Source organism: Cricetulus griseus, chromosome 3, assembly GCF_003668045.3.
Source record: "Cricetulus griseus strain 17A/GY chromosome 3, alternate assembly CriGri-PICRH-1.0, whole genome shotgun sequence".
Taxonomy (NCBI): Eukaryota; Metazoa; Chordata; class Mammalia; order Rodentia; family Cricetidae; genus Cricetulus; species Cricetulus griseus.
This window is the reverse complement of record NC_048596.1, coordinates 278,014,500-278,030,160: the sequence shown is the minus strand read 5'-3', so window position 1 is coordinate 278,030,160 and position 15,661 is coordinate 278,014,500. Positions and strand designations below refer to the sequence as shown.

The following is a 15,661-nucleotide window of genomic DNA, read 5'->3' as shown; positions in this document are numbered from 1 at the left end:
AGAAGAGCACTTAGAGCAAGGTAACAGGAGATGGTGGAGAGACAGGACAAAAAAAGATCTTATCATTAACAATATCTGGAGAAAGCATTTGGCATACATACCCTACAGAGAGCCCTTGTGTGCTATTGGACATTGAAAGAGCAAGAAAATAAACAAACATAAAAATAGACTGTGAACTCGGTGTCAAGGTAGAGGCTGGCCAAAGGAGTCTGAGGCACCAGGTCAGCGTGGCGACATCAAGCATGGCAAGGGTTTAGGTGGTGACTAATGAGTAGCTTAACATCCAAGGCCAGGCAGTGATGGGTGGCAACTACATTCCCCAAACCACCAAATGTTGGGCACTAAGGAGGCAGGTCACTTGTTTCCTGAATTGTGGAAGCAAATTCCCCTGGGTTCATGGTCTAAACCTAACTTTGCTCTAAATTGAGCCTTTGCTCTCAAAGGAGCGCACAGGAACACAGCTCCTGCCTTGAAAACCTCTGCAGCCATTGCTTCTCTCTGAAGTGATTTCCTTGTGTGGGAGCGACTGATTTCGAGGAGTTCACAGGAAATTCTTTGCCATGGTCACCTATATCTGTGGAAACAAACCGTCCACCTGAAAGAGCCAGAGCCTTATATTCAAGGCACGTGGTTTTTGGACTTCTCTAAAATTCTTTCTGCTCTTTCATGTGCCAGAGGAGCCTTGACAAAGAAGCACATAGTTATTTAAGTCCGAGCAGGTTTTGAAATCGTTTTGGAACACCAATGTCAATAAATCACACAGGAAAGTGTTTCTCCTGATGCCCCTGGTGCTAATGTTTCCTAAACTAATGTGCTTCTAGTTTCACTTGAGGGCTTCCTGACATGCTTCCTATGATGTAAGAAAAGGGATTCCCTTCAATCCTGCTTCAAGTTCATTTCACACATGCTCGATTTACTTCTAGCCGAAGAATAGCAGATGTGGTTCACAGTTAAATCATCTTCCATGCAAAAATCCAGGGCTTCTGAAGTCATAGCAATTCTGCCAAACTGCGTTCCAACAGCTAGAGGCCAAGTCTCAAAGTCTAGAAATAGCATCTACCCCCAGGTCTTTCCTAGACAAGTCATTTGAACCACTTTTAAGGGATTATCAGGAAAAAAAAAATACTTGATCTTTGGGATTGCCAGGTAGCAAGTAGTTAAATCCTGATAAGACTTAATGATAAAGTACAGGATGAAGGGTGCGGTGACCATCTCTACTCCAGAGCATCATAAAGTACTTGTTCACCTATCTCAAATACCCCAGGCCAGTCATTGCATCATTTCTTCCTACAGCCCTAGCCTAATTCAAAGATAAAGAAATGGACTTCTCCATTCAGATCTCTGCTCTTAAACACATCCAGCTCATAACTTACATGGTCTACATTTGGCTTGGTGGCTTCATGATCACATTTGGAAAACAAAATGGATTCCAAGAAACAAATAATAGAGGGGTTGCAAAATTGCCTGCACTAGTAGATAGTAAATAAAGGAAGTATTTAAAAATCACTCTTCCTGGCACTGTGTATGATGGAACCAGTGTGCGGTCTCTGTGGTAAATAGTGCCTAACAAATTGCTGAAGCACCCTAGGCACAATGAGAAAAACTTGGTTATATTAAATGGGAAAATTGTATTTTTCCCCTGGCTGTAGAGTAAGATAATGAACTCTACAAGTGGCGGCAGAGATGCAAATTCAGTTCTTCACAAGACTCACAAACACAGCTATATATTATGCTGGTGGAGACAGAGCCTGCGTCTAGACAAAATGCAAAAATCTCGTGTTCAGTAAATGTGTATAATTAGGAAAATATGAAGAACAGCTAATCATTAGTATCGCATGCATGTCTGCATCTGAGATCTTACTGTTGTTGTTAATCTTTAGTTGGACGTTGAAGCTCACTACCCTGGTTTTCAAATTTCACCTCTCCAATATTCAAACAGAGCATCTGTATTTCTGTAATAAAGACCCCGAATATCCAAACTCTCCCTTGAAGTTATTTTTTTCCTGCAGAGTGACATGCCAGGCTTGTAATTGGTAAGAGCAGGTTTTATTATACAAATAAGCAGACACTGTCTGGGGACAAAATTGAAAGGACTCTGATGGTTTTATTAATTTATTTGATTTACTTCTGGTTTCTCTTACCCAATCTTATTTATGTCAAAGTAAGTTGAACCAGAATTCATTATGTAGTGAAATGTAATTTGAACACTTTTTATTGGCACACAGTGATTCAATCATTTCTCTCCATAAGCCCCATTATCTCCTCTTACTTTATTCTACACAGATCAAATCACTGGACGGGAAATTTCCAGAGAAGCTGAAGAATTTGTGGGGAGGGAGGAAAGACTATGTTGGTAACTTTTTACAGTGTGAAGCTGAAACCACACAAAACCAACATGGTGACCGTTTGCTATCATGTATGGCTGGCACATTTCCCCGCTCACGTCACCAGCATTGCTATCAGACTGGCATGCTTCCCCGTGGGAAATCAACTGTGTTGGTGAACTTGACTTTTCTGTTTCTGTTCTTTTTAATGTGACTGCATTAAATCATCTTGGTTTAGAAACAAGTGACACAGTGAGCCCTGTGTGACCACGTGAACATCTCTGCCTTTTGTCCAAGGTGTATATGAATTTCACAGTTTTCTTCCCTCAAAGACTAGGTTAGCAACTTCACTTTAGTGACTTCATAAAGTGTGAGTGGAAAATTAAACATGGGTATTCCATCTCATCTGTTTACTTTTGGCCCCTTTCTCAAATCAGTTGCATTGTTGGTACACAGAAGGCCCTGAACTCCTAAATAGATCAAGTAACCAAAGTCCTTTTGATGGTGATTGTTTAGAAGCAAGAGTCATTTGAAATACTACAGTTGTGCCTAGATTGACAACTGTCTCTTAAGTGCCTCCTAAGGACCTATGCATTACACCCCCAATCATAATTCCTATGTGCTAAGCACCACCAGTGAGATATTTTCATATGGAAAACCTGGAGAAGAATGCAGACCAAAGAGGACAGTAAAACATTGGCAGAGAAGACATCCAGTGTCTACTAACAAAAGTGCAGGCTCATCCCCAGGAGCCTTCAGCCTGCCTCAGCCAGCATCATGGGCTTTCACCTTCTACAGCCTACGTGGCCTGGAAAAGATAACCCCAAATGCTGACAAATATGAGTCGTCGGGATTTGCAACAATACAGGTTCTCTGGCCTCATCCCTTGCCAATCAAAATTAATAAACATTGGTTCAAATGCAAGGACTTGATTCTTGGAAAGACTCCCCAGTGCGTGCGCTCTCCCTCTCTCTCTCCCCCCCCCCTCCACTTGGGTACACTCATTATGTTTTTTAAAAAAGAAATAAGCTGGGTGGAACCTCAAGCAAAAAGGCACAATGTTGCTTTTACCATCACCTCTCAGTAAAATATAGTTGTCATCATGTGTCTCTCCATCAAAGTGATGTCCCCAGACACTGGCCTTTACCTTTCAGGGTCATTTTCCACCATAAGCTCATATTGTCAAACTCTGTTTAGAATAACCTTTCATGGTGGGAGAAGAAATTGGTGACTTAAATTATAGGTAAGACAAGCTTTCAGAGAGATTACCCATCCTACCAGCCTATCAAGTTTTTTGGTGTACACTGCCTCAAATCCATGATTTGTGTCATGGGAATCATGAGTGAAGCCCGTTTGAATGGAAGGAGTATGTTCTGGTAAACAGCTGCGTTATGACCGAATTCTACAGTCACAATGACAGGGTTCAAATCACCAGCCTTCAGCCATATTAGCCACATACCTTTGGGCATCTTGTTTAAATTCTCTATGACTTATTTTCTTCTATGAAGTTAAAGCAACAATGCCATTCAGTAGAGCCATAGTACAAATCAAATAAGAAAAAGAAAATGTCTGAAATCATAACAAAGAAATGCTAGCATGTTTTGTATATCCAGTACACATATGTGCACATTGCTTGTATATTGCACATGTGTGTGTGTTCCTGTGGAGGTCAAAGGTCAACCACCCTCCACCTGTCCTGGAGACAAGATCTTTCACTGAATTTATAGCTCACCAGTTTGGCTGGACTGGCTGGGCAGCAAGCCAAAGGTCTTCCTGTCTCTCCCTCCCCAGTGCTGGTAATTCAGGCACACAGTGTAGCTGTAACTGGCCACTTAGATGGGTGCTGGGGACCCAAACTCAGGTCCTCATGTTTGAGTGGCAAGCATTTTACTGGCTCAACCATCTCACCATCTCCCAGATGCTAGGATGTTTAAACTATACAATAAATATTAGTTACTATTGTACTGCTGACAAAATTAAATATCAGCTGCCCCGCAAAACTTGTAATGCTGTATTAGTCAGCGCAAATCTTGAAGCTATAAACCCTGACTCATTCACAATTTTATGAGCTGCTAGAAAGGAACCATCTGACAAACACTAGGGGCTTGGACTCTTACTTGGAAACTTCTAAGCTTCTTCCTGCTAGCAGGCGGCTCCCACAACCCCTCACACAGCCCCCTCTTGGGCCCTGGCATCAAATCCTCTTAATGACCGTTTCTCAGAGGTCACTGTGCATATGGCCTTTTCTACTTTTTTTTTTATTTTTCCCCAAATCATTTTATAGTTATTCTTCTCATTCTCATTCATTGGGGTTTCCTTCTAGAAGCATCTATGCCCTCCATCCCAGCTATTATCCAGATGAAAGTCACACTCCCACCTTCAGTATGAAGCCTCCAAGAAACTTTTCTCTCATATGCAGAGAGAAAAATTATACAGGAGAACTGTCAAAATGCCAATGGCTCGGGAGATGTGCTAGAAAGAATGAGGAAAAAATAACTTTAAGCTCGGCCGTGAACGGGCGTGGACAGCAGCAGTTAATATGCAATCCCAAAGGGAAGGTGGCCCAGCCTCTGCTGCTGCTGCTGGAACCGTAGGGTACCCATGCCTGAAGCCCAGGGAGGAAGAGATGTCCCCCAGTGCTGTAGCAAGATGAAAAGCTAGATGGATCACCTAAGTATCATTCAGCCGGCTGTTCACCTGCCTACCAGGTGCCATCCTCAGAGTGGAAGTTGTCAAAGTCCTTGTCTACTCAGTGAACCGCAAAACTGTCATTAAGAGTTTATTGCAACATTACAGTTCCAATTTTGCCAGTGGGAGTTGCCACTGAATTACGGGTAAGATGCAACTTCCTGACTAGACGTTGGTCATGCAGCAGATGTATGGCTCCACGCACCAAGTCTGATCTGAACTTCCATCCACAGCCCCTGCTGCACCCCCATCCCCCTGTTTTGTTATCAGAGGTACCACAGAATCGCGCTAGTCAGGGTTGTGTTTATCCCATCTCACCGGAAAAATTTTCCACACTGGCAAATGTATCTGGACACATACAAACATGCAGCCCCCACCACCAGGATGGGGGGGATCTCAGAAAAGTTCTCTCTTTGGAATCTTTCAGCCCCTTTCCTCCAAAGCCTCTTTTTAATTAGTCTTTGTGAGCTGCTCTCCGACTGCACCTTCACAAACCCAGGGACATCACCAAGTAAGTCTGCAGCCTAAATGACGCACTGGGCTCCAAGAGGCTGGTGTTCTCCAGCAAACAATATTTATATTGTGTTGGTGTTTGTCTCCATGGACTTTGAGCTGGAATTGAGTAATTTGGATCCCAGTGCTGGCATTTTCTGTTATCAATATGAATGAGAGCCTACACTCTGGGTCAGAAAACAATTACTCATTCTGACTAACCTGGACGCCAGGACTCCTCTGCATCTCCCAAAGCCCAGAAACAACTTGTTAGGTGATAGCTTTGGAATAAATATGTCATTCCAACTATCCAAAAACAGATGCAGAGCACAAGCCCCACGCAGGGGCGATATTAGCACATAGGTCGCAGTAAGGTGATCAGACTATTAACCCTTTGATGTCCCCTGGCGCTATAGGGTCCCTGGTTACACTCAGGAAATAATGTCATTTGTCAATGTCAACTCATGTTTTTAGAGAGATCCCCTGAAGACTGACAAAATGGTGGATGCCTTTCAGTGAGATGTGAGAGAATCAGGAACAGAGGGGGCTGCCCAGGACTCCCTCATCTGCCTTCCGGACACTCAGAAGCTGTCCTGTCCACACAGCCTGGGTGAGAAGATGTATGCTCAGCCACTCTCTTCCCTCCCTCCGTGTGGCTGGAGACGTCCTGGCTGCTATGGATGTTCGGCCATCATAGCATTGCCTAGAGAAACTCTCTAACCCAATACAGCCCAAGGTGCCCCTGCAAACACACAGTTCTTGAGATGGATCTCAAACTGACCTACGAAGCATGGCGTGCTAGTTGCAAAGGACTAGAGTCACTTTTGGAAAATTCAAAAGAAAAAAATGGCAAAAGTTTCAGAATGGGCTTCGCACAAAAATTTTTAAAAAGAGGGGGGAAATTACATGATTTTAATTAGCAAAAAGTCAAACTAAGGACTTGCTATTTGTGATACTTTAGGACTCTGGTAAAGACGCTAGTTCTCAGCCTGTGGGTTGCGACACCTCTGGGGGGGGGGGGTCAAACAATGCTTTCAAAGGAAAGACCATAGGCAAACACAGATATTTACATTAAAATTCATAACAGTAGCAAAATTACAGTTATGAAGTAGCAACAAAAAGAATTGTATGGTTGGGGTCACTGCAACATGAGGAACTGTATTAAGGGTTGCGGCCTTAGGAAGGTTAAGGACCACTGCTCTACTGAGACAGAAACCATCACTGCTTGGCGGGAAGACTATCTCAACCCTTTACAACAGCATCTCGAGGCTGCCTGCTAACTGAGCCTTTTCCTTTAGCGTCAAGTTGATTACCTGAGAGGAGGTATCCCTCGGTCAGCCTCCAGGTTGGAGGCCAGTATCTTCCATTATCTCTGCAAGCTCACATGGAAGGTGCAGCCGATGCTGCCGTTCCTCTGGCAGAAGTGGAAATTTCTAGGATTTAATTTTGCCTAGGATGGGCAAAGCCTGAAAGAGCCTGACTTCTGGAGTCCCAGGACAGAAACTCTCCTATATATGAACACTCTCTGAGTTTTAATTTTTCTCACCTGTTGTACAGATTAAAAGATCTATCCTGGGCACTGAGTGATTATTTTAATGTGAAAATATAATCTGTCAGGCCTGGGAGAGGAAAGGGGTGTGTATTAGATACAGGTGGTTTAAAAGTTAGCAAATACAGACATCGCAAAGATACTTATAGTCTGAAGGGGCAATCAGGGTGAGTATAGAATAACCTAAAATTCAATGCTGCATCTTTAACCTAGCTAGTATAAGGCTGACTCTAACAAGACAAGGTGTAACTGCTCTTGGAGAATTTGACTTGCTGCTTTACTTAAACCTTTCCACAGATAATTCCCTAAATGTAGTGAAAAGCTTTTCTAACCCACCTTCCTAGTTTTTATCCTTTGCAAAAGGTCATTCTCTGTCTCTGTCTCTCTGTCTCTGTCTCTCTGTCTCTGTCTGTCTGTCTTTCAGTCTTTCACACTGTGTACAGTCACATTTTTTTAATGCGGACATGGAAGTATGCTCGTCCACAGATATTGCGGTAAACCGTGGGGCGGGGAGGGGGGGGGGTGCATGCTTCAGATGCTAACCCTGGCGGAGCAAAGGGGCATCAGTGAATCCTCTCCGAGGGCTGGGCAAGGGCTGGGCAAGGGAAGTGGCATGAGTGTGAAAGAACAATTAGACCAGGAGCACAGGAAGGGAGCGAAGACTGAGGGACAATCAGCTGCCCTGCTTGTGTATACAAAACAGAGCTTTGCAGAGGGCGGGTTTACTTAAGATCCAGGCCACAGGCGGAAGGGAGACTTAAATGTCTCCAGCCACTGGAGTAGATGATTGCTCACTGCAGCGTTAAAAAACACAAGTGAACACCAACGTCCAGTATGAAAACATTCAGATTTTTCCAGGAAGATAGGATCTGACCCTGGTCCTACCAGATCCTCCCTCCTCCCACCTGACAGCCCCGTGGATGCCTTCAGTTAAGATTCTGATATTTGTACCCCAGACTTTTTCTTGTACATCTCATCTTTTAAATTTGGTGTGGAAATATTATTTCTCGAGAGCAGAGGTTTTTGGCATCCATCTAAATTTCATGCTTCAGGTGACAGTCTACCCACCTCCTGGGGATAGTCTGCAAGAAATCTAGAGGGGCTGCAGGAATAACTCTGTCACCATTGCAGGCAGCTTTTAGGGGGTTGTATAGGTTGTTTTCAATACTCCCAGTACTGGGCTATATCAAGTCTAGGTAATAATAATTACTAATCGACAAAACCAGACACTGAAGACCACACGTCTGATGCTCTTGTCTTTATTATATATGAGCTTGACTCTGAATGGTCAGCGTTACAAATTCCAGTAAAACAGTTCTCATTTGCATAAACATGTCAGTATGGGAAACCATTCCATGTTCCACTGATCACACACACACACATACACGTGGACCAGCATTGGAGTCACTCAACAGAGTAAGATAGTACGCATTGTGTTTTGAGTCCACTCTGTTACATGAGCTTTGAGAGCTGAAAATAAAATCAAGCAACATTCTGCCACGTCATTGCTCCACCCATACACCTGCCACTTTGTAGGTCTGTCCTCTGGGGTTCCACAGGTTCTGGTGGGGCAGGGGTTGCTCGGGAAGTACAGAGCCCACAGTGAGGAGACAGCATTACCCAGAATCAGTCCAGTGACCATAAAGGTCTCATGGGGGAACACTAAGCCATACTCACTCAAAACCCTCTCTCTCCAAACGTGGATACAGCATGGGGACAGCTTAACCAAACCTAGAAACCAACCCCTTTCTGCAAACTTAAGCTCTTCCTCAAGCTGGGGCAGAAACTGTTGCAAAGACCTCCTGTGGGACAGTGCATTTTGCCAAAGTGAATAAAAGCAGCTCCCCTGGGATCTTAGCATGAATGACAATTCCAGTTTATCAACTATTAAACCCAAATGTTGTTAAGATCCACATTGACAAAAACTCAGGGGTAAAAAAAAAAGTGCAGGAAATAGCAGAGTATATACAAACCCAGAGAAGAGAAAGTCAGGGGTTTGGGGATATCTTATTCCCTTTGCTACCTGGCCATTGTCTCCCACCCCAAAGTTCAGGAGTTCAGAATGCCAAGGCTTAGCCAGCTGGATCACCAATATTTTCATAACATGGTGTTTTCTTGTTTTAAAACCAGTATGGATCTATGAAGGTCATTGTAGGGTACTAAGAAATAAAAAGCCTTACATAGAAGTAGGGGATTCATTTGCTCTCCACTCACAATAAAGATTTTTAAAAGAAACACCCTGAACCGTATACACCCTGACTGCCCTTGGGAATAAGGATTGGCCTTCTAAGTAACATTATACACATTCACAGTTGTTTCTACAGCTACCAGGTAACAGCATTGAAGAAATCAGGCACTAGGAAGAAATGAAGCCAGCATCATCATGACCCCAAGACAGAGCGGGAGGATGAAAGAGCAAGATAGGCAAAGACGTGTTCACGTGTTCACGGAAATGAACTTAGGGTGGGGAAACCTGAGACCTGTCCCCTCTGCTGACCAAGGTCTTGGGTAGAAAGCAAGGCTCATTTCTGCCCTGCAAGTAGACAAGAGGCCAATCCAGGAGGAAGCATTATGGTGAGGGTAAAAAATCAGAGAAGAAAGTATAAATTGACCTGAAAATCCATCACTCTATAGGCAAACTATCTAGTTGGCGTCTCTGCAGACACATTTTGTAATCCCTTCTCACAAAAATATCCCCTAATTTGAAGGCTTGCTGTTTTGCTGAAGTCGCATAGCACAGGGCTGAACACTGATCTTTCTGTAGCAAGCACTTCACTAAGACATTGCTACTGTGTGGTGCTCAGTGTAAGTGCCATCCATCATCTGGCCTGGGATTGTTTTGGATGTACAGGGACAGTCAACTTCACTGTCAAGTAAATACACTAAATAAGAGCAACAGAGTAACCAAAACATCAGCATCTGCCTTCAGGTAGTAACTGATAGTCCAGGACAAGGTTTCCATCATTGGGTTTCTCCTAGGATCCTTCCCCTTTTCGAAACCACCACACGGATCCAGTCTCTTGCAAGTCATGAGAGCCTGCTTCTCCTGAGCTTATGGATTCTGGCAATGTCACTATGAAAGTGTCAACAGCCAATCGCCCTTGTGCGCCACACTGCTGACTGCAGGTTTTGATGCTGTAACCCCAGCCTGAGAGCAGCCCCCTAAGCAGCATAAGAGGAAACCTTTAGTGATGAAAACAACGTGGAAATCTGATCAACTAGCTCCATTAAATTTAGGTAAAGTTGAATGGCCAGAATGGCCACACCCCAGCCTACCGGAGGTCCTTTTCCAACTCGGGGAGACCAAAGGGAAGAAAAGAAATCCCCAGATACTGAACATGTATTATTAGATGTAATCATCCTGGCCCTTCAAGATTCTGTAGACTTGGCCTCCTGGAAGGGGCCAGCTGGCTACTTGCAGAGTTAGATGGAGAACAGGAGACCACAGTCTCAGCCGAGGAACAAAAAACATTGGGGTCAGAAATCACCTTGTGGTGACCGGTGACCATAAACACAGGGTCTTGGCCTGCCTCCATCAGTTTCCAGGGACTCCCCAACCCACAGCATGGGGTCTGTCTCTTCTGTGACAGTTAGCAAGTGAGAGAGCCACCTTAACTTTGGGAGGCCTTTCAACCAGACCTGAAATCAGCCACGCCCTGCCCCCAACGGGGCATCAACCTCTCTGTCAAGCAAATTAGAAGTAGCAGACTAGAAAAAACACATCCAGCTGCTGCTTCCAGACTTGCCAGCAAACCCACTTTGTATAGAAGTACTTAGAGCGCCCCTATGAGTAAAGGTGAAAGTACACATAAAGCTTGATAGCGATAGGTTGCTCTTACGACCACACATCCCAGTTGTATCTGATCTGAAAATGCCATCTTTGTCTCTTATATCTCTCAGGTTTTCTACTATATTATTTCTACTATATTTTTATTTTTAATTCAAATTATTTTAGGGCACTTAAAGGCAATGTGACTAAGTGACTAAGACATAATTCTGCCCTACTAGAAAAAAATCACCAGGTTTATACCAACTACTATGACCAACTCACTGTTTCTTGCCTGAGCCTCTCCTGGTTTAAAATTGACTTGTCGTATTGAAGGGACTGCATCAGTCCTGAGAAAGTCAGGATAGGTAGTCACCCAAATGCTTGGATTGCTTTTCACTTTCTGATGTATACTGTCTTCTAATCATTCCTTCCAAGTGTTCATCATCAACAGAATGGAGAGTAGAGCATTTCCCCAGCAACAAATACAATGGAAGAGAACAGATCACACTCAGAATCGCACTGGGCTGTCGCCTCAGCCTATGGAGGAAGCTCTCCAAATTCAATAATGAACCCACATGCTAAAACCGCCTCTGTGTCCACGGCACCTGAATACACAGACAATGACTTGTTTTGCCACACTTTTCTGTCTGAGGGACATCACAGCCTTTTTCACCCGTAAAGGAAAGAACTTATGGCCAAAGGAAACCCAAAGAAATCAATGAAAGCCCTACAGCAACCTCACTGAGCATGAAGGGAGGCAGTGGGGTGGGTACCAATGTGACACAGTCCGGGAAGCAGCCCAGCCATGGTGGAAGAACCAGTGGGCATCCGCAACTGTATTCTACAAGGACAAAAACTAGGCTATCAGGGCAGTTCATGGAGGGTGGTTGTGCCCCCTCTACTGAAGGAAGACTTAACTGTCCAGAGCTTTCTGGGTAGCAGGTGCTTCTGAGAAACTGGGGAGGTGGGGGGGGGGACGACAGGCTGCTGGTTTCTATTTGTGTTTGCTAGGCTGGTCCTGGTCTGTGATTGGCTGGCATGCGCAAGAGATGCAGCTTGACTAGGCTCACGTTGTCGGTGCAGATGCCCAGCCAGTCTCAGTCTCCGTAAACCAAACGCATTGGGACCTTTTATCGGCTGGGACGTCCCAGAGCATCACTGACGGTTTGGATAAATCAGACTGGCAACGCTTACATGTTTGGTGTGCCAATGCATTTATCTTGGCAGGCTGACGATGCAGGAGTAAAATCAGGGTTTCCCAACCTAGATCCATAATCACTATTGTTCTTGTTTCTCGGTTATCAAGTATAGGATTGGAGTGTTTTCTCCAGGAAGCTTAAATGACCTACAATGGGTGCATTTTATTTTTACTTTTTTATAACAATGTCACCCATTGGTGAAATGCCAAGAACCGATTTTGCTTAGCTGTGAATGTGCTTGAAAGTGGTTTGCTAAGAAAACTTCATCAAGTGAAGTTTGTGATATGGCTTACACTTTGGATGTAATCACACAGCATGTATTTATTCATTTCCTTTCTTCTGGGGGATGCGAGTTGCTTTTTTAAAAGCATTATTTGACAGCTCCATGCCATCTCCTTTGGAGTTGAGAGTGAATATAATATTGAATTGTTGTACTTAGCAATGGGGGTCCATGGCTCCAAAAGGGACAGAGAATTGTATTGGGACCTATAGAATGCAGCAGTGTGCCATGGCAGCCCCCACAGGACGAGTTGTCAACCCAATGTGCCATAAACAAAGCAACTTCTAAGCATCCTAAAATAACTGTGCTTTCTGTCCCAGCCTTGTGCTGAGCAGAACAGACTTAACTTCTGGTTAAAGTGCAAATGGTAGCCTTCCAGGGTGCACTACCAGTTCCCAAAGCAGCTTGTATCTGGCCAATTAAATGCTTAGAAGAAAATGTATTTTTAAAAGAAAAATAGGCAAAAGATAGAGGTAATCTCTAAATATCTACCCATTTATAAATTCTAGCTCTGAAATGGACCACGGTCATGTGACTGCACTGAAGTCTGACATGGCCTCATGGAGCTCTCAGGGCCATCACTCTCTGATGTCATGAGCTTCTGGAGCCCTGAATAGAATTCAGAACTTTTGCTCATGTGCACTCAAAGCAGTTTTCCAAATGGGTTGAAAACCTCTGTACTTTGTGAAAACTCTCACTTGCCTTTGTTGGCAGTAGAATGACAAAGTGGACATAGTGTTGAAGAGGAATAGGACCTGGACTCTCTGTGACATTTTCAACTGCTGTTCAAACAACCACACTCTTCGGAACACCTGATTTCCTGCACCTTTGCTGGATAGTGAGACTGTGATTGCCTGTGCAATGGCCTAATATGCATATGATCCACAGGAAAACCCACAACTATACCTGAAGAAACATGGGACACGCACAGTAGAGGGAGGCAATAAATGTCCATTTTGCTGAAAAATCAGGTAAACCTTCAGAGTAAATAAATAAACTTCAAAATTCTTGCTATACATCTGCTTCTGGGAGTGTCTAGCCCTAGGTGTGCACAAAGGGAAGGGTGTGTTCTTCAAAACAAACATTTGAGGGTAGGTATTAGAGACAATCTTAATTAAATTTGGGCACAAAGCCTATGATCCTGGCTAAATCACAAGGCTGCTCTGGGAAAACAAAACAAAACAAAAACCATGATTTTAGGAACAAAAGTAATTCTATGGATAAAAGACATTCCCACCCATCAACTCAAGACATGACTTGGGAATTTTTTTCTGTTTAATATGCTTTGCTTCTGTTTTTTCAGCTCAGGAGGTGAGCCTCCATTGTACCCTGTCAAAATCTTTCTCAACAGGCAAGGGGAAGATAACTGCACAGCTGCCCTTGGGCAGAGTTTGTGAATCCTACTGGCCAACCACCCCAAGCTGTAAGATGCTGTGGTTTTCCAACACATCTACACAGACTTGTGGAGTAAAGACCAACTCCAGACTTGATGCTGCTAAGCTCCTCAGCTCCATCTTGCCATCATGCTCCATCGAGGAGATGGTCTACACATGGTCTATAGAGACCCAGCACTTTGAGGGGTTTAGTCATTACAATACTCTACTTTGTCCTGGGAAGGCAACTTCTTGCTTGGCTAGTTATGGAAGCTAAGGAGTGACTTCAAGATGCTGTCTGGCCAGGATTTGCAGATAACCATAGAACTCTTCTCCTCCATCAGGCTTGGATTTAGCCTCCTTTGGTTCCTGCAGTGATGCAGGAGCCTCCAAATACCAAATTATTATCAGGCGGTCTTGGGGGAACCTCTGGGCCCTGCAATAAAGTAGACAGACTTTCTATTGGAAAGTGCTCAGGAGCAAGTCAGCCCTGTTCACATCCCTCTAACGATCTTGCAAACCATCTCTGGACTTGGTGAATGAACACTATTACTGCACAGCTCCTGGGAGTGCAAAAGTATGTCAAAGGGCGTGACTGCTCATTACACCTCCCTGAAGCAATCGTGAGCATCAGTTACAGAAACCTGATCTAATCATGGTGTTCACTGTTTAAAAAGCAAAGCTGCGTGAGGGCTGAAGCCATGTAAGTCACTTTAGTCAAGCCACCATGTGTAAGCATTGTCTTCTGAATGAGGTGTTTACAGCAGGGGGTCCTTAAGGTCCAACTCAGTCCACGAGCCAGATCTAATCACACTAATGTGTTCTTACTTTCCCTGCTTCAGCATTTGAAATCTTGAACTGTTCAAATAAAAGAATAAATGTCTACTTTCTCCGGGAAATTTGATCACACCAGACCCGTGCCCCGCCTACCTTGAGGAGGCGACTTTCTGCAACGCCCTCTTAGGACCCTGAGGGAAGATGTTCAGTGGGGTCACTTCATATCATTTTCCCATGACAACCTGTTCCTCCTATTGACTTGCCAGATTCCTGGAAATTGGTTGCAAATCCTTTACGTAGCACAGCCTATGCCGTCAATCACGTGATGATGCGGTTGGGCCTGACTGACAGTCTCACCGCAGTCAGAGATCAAGCCATCACCTCCACCAAACCTCCGGTTCCTACCATTGTAGAAACACTGCCTCTAATCAATGAACACTTAGCATATTGAAATGTACTATCTAGAATAGACTCTTACAATTCAGTGAAAGGAAAGAGATGTCACTCTTGGCCATGTAAGATGTATATAGTCTAAAGTCAACATCTCTGAATATAAAATACAGCTTCAGGGGAGACCAGTAGACACAGCAGCATATGGCCTACGCCAGCTTCAGAGGGATGGCGGTGATACACGGTCCACTGACATTTGTTCTAAGGGCATGGGGGAAATGCTAAAGTATTTTGAAACCTGTATAATGATTTCTTTTGTCATCACCTGGGCATCTTTTGGGACGAGCCACCCTTGAGAGGTTACTAGAAGTTAGTTTGTTTAAGACATTCAATAACAACCACCTATCTGAAGTTAATCTCTCGGAACTTCATGGACATAAAGATATACTTCTGAATATCCAGTCTCTGTGCTTATAAATAGTTTAATTGGGTTGGTTGTAATTTGTTTAGTCAAAGAAAAGACTTCATAAAGCTTATTTTTCTAAAATTGCCTAAATCTAGTTAAGTTACCTAGCACTTTGTTAAAAGTATATCCAATAAAAACAACATGTACACCAGTTTTGGTAGAAATAAAACCAATGAAAAAGGACTCTGAAGACTCTGTTACAAATCCATTGGCAACTAATACTTCAGCAATATATAGTCACATCTGGTCAACACCTGGTTGATGTAAAAAACCCACTATGTCCTGTCTTAGGTTATGGTTAGCTGCTGAAGTTGCTGCTTTCCCAAGGCTAAAGCTGAACTTAAACAGGACTGC

The 15,661-nt window shown here is 43.8% G+C and overlaps 1 protein-coding gene across 5 annotated transcripts in view; it reads right to left on the bottom strand.

Annotated features, from left to right (window-relative positions):
• The window catches only part of Ntrk2 (neurotrophic receptor tyrosine kinase 2), a 327,293-nt gene that overhangs the window by 126,786 nt on the left and 184,846 nt on the right, over nucleotides 1-15,661 (bottom strand). For 2 of the 5 annotated variants that reach the window (XM_035441552.1, XM_035441553.1), the window contains one exon: nucleotides 14,082-14,110. The exons of the other annotated variants lie outside the window; for them this stretch is intronic. In XM_035441552.1, coding sequence (XP_035297443.1) covers nucleotides 14,082-14,110 — 29 coding nt within the window. Of the gene's footprint in view, nucleotides 1-14,081; nucleotides 14,111-15,661 lie in introns of those variants that run through there. 5 annotated transcript variants of the gene reach the window in all.